General features: G+C 34.4%; 1 protein-coding gene across 2 annotated transcripts; it reads right to left on the reverse strand.

The window, feature by feature from the left end:
- Positions 1-2,579: 2,579 nt before the first annotated feature.
- On the reverse strand, positions 2,580-6,209 carry LOC105108147 (receptor-like protein 12). Of its 2 annotated transcripts, none has more exons than XM_011002342.1 (4): positions 3,642-6,209; positions 3,348-3,573; positions 3,102-3,301; positions 2,580-2,901 (listed from the first exon to the last, which is right to left on the reverse strand). In XM_011002342.1, exons 1-3 carry the CDS (start codon positions 4,407-4,409, stop codon positions 3,147-3,149), a joined length of 1,149 nt encoding a protein of 382 aa, XP_011000644.1. In that variant the 5' UTR covers positions 4,410-6,209; the 3' UTR covers positions 2,580-2,901; positions 3,102-3,146. The 2 variants fall into 2 exon arrangements, with proteins under 2 accessions (XP_011000644.1, XP_011000643.1); XM_011002341.1 differs by having other exon boundaries at positions 3,348-3,570; positions 3,639-6,209.
- Positions 6,210-9,294: the final 3,085 nt, after the last annotated feature.

A 9,294-nucleotide genomic window follows, 5' to 3' on the forward strand; every position in this document is an offset into this window, starting at 1 on the left:
TTGTTATTGTTATTGTTGTTGTTTATAATTATTGTTTATAATTTGTACAATTAACCTCCCTGTGGTTCGACCTCGGTCTTGCCGGGTTATTTATTACTTCGACACTCCTGCACTTGGGAGAAGACATTAATCTTTTAGTCGTGTCATCAAGTTATAAGCCTGAAAATAATAAATAATATGAGGGTGAGTTTAACAACTCAGTGAGTAGATAATATTTAATATACACACACGAGGTAATACAACAATAAAAAATATATATACAATTGGATTTATGTTCTTATAGGAAGGTTCCTCAAATAGGTTATAACAAAAATATCATAAGGTAAAACTCGTCAGAAAATCAAAATACAATGAGCATGAGGCTCCGTACTGTGGCATGATCAATCCACACAGGTTAGTGACTCCCCCGACCAATTATGGTTCATATACGATGTGCACAAATACTAATATTACCCTATTAGTATGAGTATTCTGACTGGCATGTCATAGGTTCATAATCATAATCAAACAGAAATACCTATTAACGTCCCGCTAGTAAAATATTAGGATTATTTGAATACAAAAGAGACATATTCAAGAATGAATTAAAAGAACATTTAAACTATTTAATACACTTAACTAAGGGTGTATTCTGTAACCCTATATATTTTTGAATTAACTAGTCAATTTTTTCAAAAACCTAAAATTTAACGGTTTTCTCGAAATCTAATTTATAATAAAATAAATAATAAAATTGGTAATAATTTACTAAATAACCCTTAATTATTCATCAAACCAATATGTAAAAGCTAATATTACAGCTAGTCCCAATATGAAATATATCATATTTTTAAGGGTCAAATTGTAACTTTTATCAAATTGAAGGAGCAAACTAAAAATATCATAAATCCATAACTATGCTGAAATTTTGATCATAATTACTCCTCAATTATGTCCAGAATATCTCATTATGCTCCAGGGACTATTGTGGAATTTTCTCCAAATTTTTAGGGTCAAATTATAATTTTTGTCAAATTGGAGGACCAAATTGAAAGTGTTAAAATTTCATAACTATACAAGAATTCTGCCCATAATTTATTTTTTATTCTGTTTAGAATTTTGGAATATGCTCTAGGGACCAACTTTTAATTTTTCAAAATTTGGGGACTAAATTGAATTTTCACAAATTAAGGGACCAAACTGAAATATTATCATCTTCAACCTCAAACCAAGAATTTTCACAGATTAGCTACTGTTATCCCCTAATTTCTAACATAAATTTACCATTTAAACAAAATCATAATTCAAAATCATCATCTTTATCAACAATCTCTCAAATTGAACTAAACAATTCATTACCCACAATAATAATCAACTTTATGATATTTAAATTAATTCATCAATCAAACTTAAAATAAAATCTTCAAAACCGTAACATTTATTAAAATTGAAATTTAAAGTTCAATAAAACATATTATACACATTAAATCATAAATCTTACCCTTTTAACTTATTTTTCTTTAACTCCCTTTTTTTTTCCTTATCTTTCCTTTTTTTCTCTTCTTTTCCTTTTCCTCTCATGGTATTTCTCTCTAAGAACACAACTCTTTCTCTGTTTTTTTTTAACTTACTATTTATATTTATCATCTTTTTATTTATTTATTACAATACACTTCATTTATTTGTTTTTATATTTAAGCCTATAAAAACTTTATAGCTTTTTTCTATTTTTTTTAATTCAAAATGTTACAAGTAACATGGTTATCTAGTATTTGTTTTTGTTTTACATGAGGTGTCCGGGTCAACTTTTTTGTTTTTTTATTTTTTTTTTGTTTTACGTGAGGTGTTCGGGTCAGTTAGTATTTTTACCGCTAGAGGAAGGAGACAGTATCACTTAACTATCATAGTGGTAGCCCTCCTTCACGTGTGCAAACACATGTTCTTCAACCTATAACAACTTTTTTATATATATCTTAAAAGATCAAACTAACCTTTATTCACATTATATATAATGAAAAAACTACGATAAAAAATCTAAAAGCTCTTAGATAATAGTTTAAAATTGATCGGCTATAAGGGTATGCTAGTATTTATAATGTGCAATAAAAAGAAAAGGATAAAAAAGCCCTGTCATGGCAATTATTTGTGTACTTTATTTTAAGCATACTATGTGTTTCATTGAAAAGATAACCTTATCCTCAAAAACCAAGGTAATTGTTTTTTGGGTGGAGATGCGAAATGATTATTTCAGCTATTCCCATTAATATATATCTTGCGTTACAGTGAAAAAATCACTTCCAATAGATTTTTTGTAATATATTGGCTTAAAACTCACCGAAAACGCAGCAAACCCCTTGATCCCAAGTCCTTACCTTAAGGAAAAGATAACCTTATCCTTAAAAACCAAGGTAATTGTTTTTTGGGTGGAGATGCGAAATGATTATTTCAGCTATTCCCATTAATATATATCTTGCGTTACAGTGAAAAAATCACTTCCAATAGATTTTTTGTAATATATTGGCTTAAAACTCACCGAAAACGCACCGAAACAAAAACTTTCTTCATGAGATACATACACCAGAGTCTCAAAAGAAAGATTATGAAGGGGAAATTCAAATTCAAATTCAAATTCATGAGATATATACTACCTAAAGGAAAAGCTCTGCAGAGGCACGATCAAGGATCACCACACAAAGACACAATCTGCCAAGATTGCTGATTATTGCAGCACTTGTTACAATCTGAATGGCCCACCATCTTTTATTGTCGAAAATACAAAAGCATCGGCAGCTTATGGAGAAAAACACATGAATCTAGTTTTAAGCTTTACTAATTCTTCAGGAACAGTAAATTTAAACATAAGCTTAAATGACAATATGACACTCCATTCCTCATCAATATGATGCATCAATGACTTGCAACCTGCAATCAAGAGTAATTCATTCAGTGTGTAGAATTTATTAACTTAGCCCCATAATTTATTTTTTTTTGGCAAATGTCTACTTGGTTCAGAAAGCTTGACAAATTTTGAAGATATCTTTTTAATTGCCTTCTAAAATTTCATTCATCAAGAAAAATTTCTTTGTATTCTTCAAGAAAAGAAAGATAAAAGGAATTTTTACCTGGAGATAATAACTTATGTGCAGCATTCACTAGCATCAACTTCATCACCAACTTCCAAGACCCCTCTGGCCTTGGTTGAACCATCTCTCTTTGTTTCCTGCTAGCCTTATGAGATCAGCAAACCATTTGATTCTCATCTCACTTAATATTGTGTATCCTACAGAGAAACCAATTACTATTCCACTTGCATATCCAATCCCTACAATTTTCCACTCAAATTACTATTCCACTTGCATATCCAATCCCCACAATTTTCCACTCAAGTATATACTCTGTCCATGAATCCTCGTGGTCGGCTGGAGGAGTAGCAGGTTCATTCACTTCAGGATTGCATTTCCTTGTCAAAGGGGGTCCGCATAGCCTTGGGTTCCCCTCATAAGAAGAATTGGGAAATGTAAGAAATTGGTTGCCTTGTGGTATCCTTCCTTCGAGATGGTTATATGACAGATTCATTACAGCAAGGAATGTCAATTGGGAAATGTAAGAAATTGGTTGCCTCGTGGTATCCTTCCTTCGAGAGTTACAGCAAGGAATGGCAACCTTGAAAGTTGGGGAGGAATCTCCCCTGACAGGAGGTTGCTTGACAGGTCCAAGGACTCCAGCTCTGTCAGGTCGCTCAATGATGACGGGATTTGACCAAGGAAGTTATTATGAGACAAGGTGAGGACTATGAGTGATTTCAGAATCCTTATCTCTTCAGGAATTTCTCCATGGAAACTATTGTTGGAGAGATCAAGACATGTGAACTCATTGGAGTTTATAATCCTATCCATATGCATTTTCCGCCCCTTGTTCGTAATAGTCACCGACTCCATGTAGTATCCATTGATATTGTAGTTATCTCCAACATACCTTGCCCTCGAATCATTGTTGGAGGTCAACTGCATCCCCACTAAACTTTGAACGAATTCCTTCAAGAGATTGCCAGTGAACTCATAGGAAGACAGGTCCATAACATGCAACATTGGCCAAGTGGTCTCAGCACCACGATTTCCAATTGGACCATAAAATTTATTTGCTTGGAGTACCAGAATTTGTAGTGCAGTCAGCCTCTCCAACCATACTGGAAATGTGTCTCGTATCATGTTGCCTCCAAGATTCAAAACCTCTAGCTTTGAACAATTGGCTAAGGAGCGTGGCAACTTCCCTTCCACTTTATTGTCACTGATTTTAAGAGACAGCAGATTACTTGCTATCGCATAACTTGAAATGGAATCGAAGTTATTTCCTTGCAGATTCAGCACCATGAGGGTAGGAAATTTTCCCAAACAATCAGGGATTTGACTTCTAAGGTGGTTATGGGACATGTCAAGCAAAGAGAGTTGACTGCAATTGCATATAGCTTTTGGGATGAACCCGGCAATTGATTGGCATGAAGATCAAGAGTAATAAGAGTATCTGAGGAGGGGAGGGAGATGGGATTGGAGAACTGGTCTAAAAAATGAAAATTGTTGCAAGAAAGGTTTAGATATGTTAGACTCATGTTCCATATCCACTTGGGTATTTGATCACCGAGTTTGTTGTCTGAAAGATCAAGATATAGTTAGCTTCTCTTGGTTCTTTATAAACTATGGAAAGCTACCTGTTATGTACAGGATGGCATTCCCAAATTCTCTAACGTCATGGGAAAGGAAGAAACTCCATCTTCATTGTAGATTGATGTGCTATGGTTTACCTTGAAAAAAGGAGGAATTTTTGGAAAATCAACAGGATTGCCGGAAAGGTATAATGTGGTGAGAGTTGTTTTCCAAATCCAGCTGGGCACATAACCTTGAATTCTGTTGTTGGAAAGATCTAGACCAGTCAAACTGTTTTATGTTTTGAGGAAATTTGGAAATTCAGTCAAGTTGCATGAGGGCAAATACAAAGTTGCGAGCTGGACATAAGCAAGGCTCCTGTTGTCACTCTCAACTGACACACCAGAAAGTGCAAGGAATTCTAAACCCCTCTGATTCTTGAAATCACCAAGCTTCAAGGGGCCAGAAAATTTGTTATATAGAAGATTAAGTTCTATAAGGCTGGGGAGCTTGAAGAGTGACCTTGGTATTGATCCGCTCAAATTATTGTTACTCAACTCTATCATCAGCAATGAAGAAGATGCATCTGAAAACTCATCTAGTTGGCCACTTAATTGGTTTGAGCTGAGATCTAAATTCTGCAAGGATGGAAGAGTAAATAGAGAAGAATATAGGATTCCGTTAAGCTGGTTATGCTCCAAGGAGAGGAATGAAAGGTTTGCAACTCCATCGCTTTGAAATGGAGGAATGGAACCGTTGAAACTATTAAATGAAAGATCCAGAAATTCAAGTTGGGTGAGGTTTGCAAGTGATGGTGGGATCCATAAAATTTGCACCTGCTCAGGTCTAGAGAATTCAAGGACTTGAGATTGCCGATTGACTGTGGGATCTTCCCAGAAAAATTTGTGTTCTTGTAGACAAGTATTGAATAGAACTATTCAATGAGAATTCTGGAAACTGACCTGAAAGGAGTAAATTTTCAGAGAGATCAATGTACTGTAGTTTTGGCAATAGTAAAATGTTGTTTGGAAAACTCCCATTCAAGCCACAATATGATAAGTCAAGAGTTTCCAAGTTGGAGGAATTTGCTAAGAAACTGGGTGGAATGGAAGAGAGTTCAGAATTGCTATCAAGATGGAGTTCAGAGAGAAAATGGAGTTTTGAGAGAGAGGAACAAAGAGGACCAGAAAGACCAGAGCCAGACAAACTCAAGACTCTGAGGTGGGGAAGCACATGGGAGATGACTTCACACCAATTGCTACCTTGTGCTGAAATGTTTACATAATCAAGATTGAGCTCTACTAGAAAACTGAGATTCTGGAAAAGTTCCGAGGTTTGGCTTTTTCAGTGAAATTGAATCTCCATATTCATAATGCGCAAAACTCAGGTCAAGTCGAGTGGCATGACCAACATCATTACATGTAACTCCTTCCCAAGAGCAACAATCTGTTTTCAGGTCCCACAACTCAGCTCTTGAAGATGATACTGGGAATTTAAGGTTCTCTTGCCACTGTGCGAAGGCCGATCTCTGGTCATCACGGCATCGGTGGTGGGCAGCTTTTGGTGCTGTTGACAGAGATGAAGCGATACTTTGGCAGCTTTTGGTGCTGTTGACAGAGATGTACTCGCTTGATACAAAGAGACTAGGAACACGTAAAGAAACAAGAGTAAACGATGATGAAAATCTCTCATTTTTCCTATGGCTGATAATATTTAGCAGAGAAAACTCTAGCTGGACAGTTCTTGGATATTTCCATGGCTGTAAAGTCGCAAGACTCAAATTGATTGGATGCATAATGTAGAAACAAGAAAAACTCATACTAAGAAATTAATATGAGAGCAAATTGAAGATATTGTTGATGGTTATTGCATGACTAAGTGGAAGTCAAGTTGGATCTGCAATAATGTTTTGGTTATTAGATTCTACAGCCTTCACTTGATTTCTAGACAAGTTCATGCAGCTCTAGGGTATAACTGTTGACAGAGGCGGAGCTAGAAAATAAAATTAAGAGGGTCAAAATGTTAGTTGTTTTATTATTTAGGTTAAAAATATAAATATTATTAAGAGAGGGATTGAAAAAACATTTCTTTGTAAGCCCCGGTCCCTGCTAGCCTCCCCTGTCTTCGCCCCTGACTGTTGAAGAAGTCAAGTGTGAGACAGTGAAAGTAATGAATGTGTAGAAGTTTTACAAGTTCTGTGGACACAAGTCACTAAAGGATAAGCCTTGGAGTATTCTGCAGCCAACGACTATGGACTCAGGCTGGTTGGATTCATTGATGAGGGGAAGAAATGCAGCAGAAATTAAATTGGAGATGTTGATGGCTATTGACAGAGCGAAGTAAGGACAGGATAGTTGATTTGGAGATGGTAATTGTTGGAGACCAACTTGAACGTCCAGTTTGAAATAACATGTCCTTTAGGTTTGGTTTTACAAAAATAAAATAAAAAATGTATAATAACCCTGGTTATATTCATGACTAGTCAAATAAATTTGTTTTATTTGAGTCAAAAGAAAATAAAAATAGAGGCAATGATAAAAAAAAAAATCAATGTCCAACAAAAAAATTTAAAAGAAAATAAGAAAAACAATATTAATTTTTATTAACTTTTTAAATTTATAATTTGAGTCATCAAGCTGAAAGTAAAAAATAGAGGCAATGATAAAAAAAAAAAAAATCATTGTCCAACAATAAAATTTAAAAGAAAATAAGAAAAACAACATTAACTTTTTAAATTTATAATTTGAATCATCAAGCTGAAAGCATTAAAATGATAAAGAAAGAAGTCAGGAAATAAAAAATCACACAAAAAACTTCATACTTATTTTTATTATTTACTAGAATAGTTATAATATGGTGATTTTATTTTTCTACCCAAAAAACTTCAGATCTAAAGAGTATTGGGATCTTTTTATATGATCCATTGATCATTTTTAAATTGACTATAAATAAATAAAAAAATTATTTTAATTGCACGGTGAAATAATTATAATATTATTAGAAGTAAAAAAATAATATAAAGAGGGTTTTTTTATTTTTACAATAATTTTTATTATTATTATAATGTTAGATAAGAGATAATTTGATGTTTTACAAAACATTAAAAAATAATGAACAGTTAAAAAACAAATTAAACCCACCCAAATGCTCTTAAAAAACTTCAAAACTGGAGTAAAGAGGTTTTTTTAACAATGGTTTTTTTTGTTATTACTCTATTATTATTGTACTGTCACATCACATGAAGCCAACTAATTAGCTGCTAAATTGCTTTTCATAAGGCTCAAAGTGAAGGATCAAATCAAGGTAATGTAAAGATAAGTACAATGCGTATACTTACAGTCTAGGGAAAGCCTCGGGAGAGCAGGAGTAGAGCAGCACAGAAGCAAGGAGCAGACACCGAGAAGAAAACCTGCTGTTAACAAAGTCTAACAATTTCAGGCTAGCTGTAACCCAGCATTACATACAGCCTGCTCGAAGTCAGTAGACATGCCGATAGAGATCTCGAGAAGCTTTAAAACATACTCCACCTACATAATCAGTCTAAGGAATAAAATGAGTCCTTACAAGCATTTGAAATTAAGCATAGATTAAACGAATATTGCAGAATTCAACAAAGAAGAAGACTAGAACAAGATTCGAAAAGTTCGAGAGTATATGATTTTCTAGCTAATTAATTAAAGATACGTAGCAAAAACTTCCGACCACACTTCATAGGAAAATCTAAGACTTAAAAATAATAAAATAATGGTAATAGTAAAGAATGATCAGAGACCTTGCAAGCATAGTTGTCAACTCGATCGGGAGACTGACTTGAAAAAGATTAATATATAATTTAAGGTTTCAGAAACCCTTTCCTATCTTTTGCTTTCGCTGTACACTGCATCAATAAGTGTACGAGAATTTGCTGAATTGGTTACCCTATGGTCTACTCCCCTCCAGGCGGTTATATGAGAGATTCATTACAGCAAGGAATGTCTGCCTTGCAAGTTGAGGAGGAATCTCCGCAGAGATCTGGTCCTTTGAGAGATCTAAGGACTCAACCTCCGTTAGGTTCATCATTGATGACAGAACTTGGCCAAGGAAGTTATTGTGAGATGAGTTTGAGATACATTATCTCTTCAGGAATTTCCCCATGGAATTTGTTTTCAGAGAGATCAAGACAGGGAAACGGTCACTGTTCTCTCCATATGCACTTCCAACCCTTTGTTCATAATAGCTACCGATTCCTTGTGGTAGTTGAAGATGGGGTAGTTCATAGAGTAGTCATCTCCAACATACTTTGGCTTTTCGATTCTCTTTTGCTAGTAATTTGCGTAGCCGCTAAACTTTGAACGAATTCACAGTTCCAGAAAGTAATTCAACCTAAAATTTATCTTCTCGCATCACAAGAATCTTCGATGCAGGTAGCAGCCCCAACCAGAATGGGAAAGCGTCACGTATCATGTTGTGTCCAAGGTCCCAAACCTCCAGCTTGTTTAGCTATGGATATTGGCAATTTTCATTCCACTTTATTGCCGTTAATTTTGAGTGGCTGCATATTGTTTTCTAGTGCAAAATCTGGCATGCTAAGATCGATTTCATACTCAAGTTTAGAATTTTGTTTATTTTCCATGTAATTTTTGAATTTCTTACCTAAATAAGCTTAAGAGTTTAGTATTGTACTGACATAGAATTA

This window comes from Populus euphratica, unplaced genomic scaffold (assembly GCF_000495115.2).
Source record: "Populus euphratica unplaced genomic scaffold, PopEup_1.0 scaffold183.1, whole genome shotgun sequence".
Classification (NCBI taxonomy): domain Eukaryota; kingdom Viridiplantae; phylum Streptophyta; class Magnoliopsida; order Malpighiales; family Salicaceae; genus Populus; species Populus euphratica.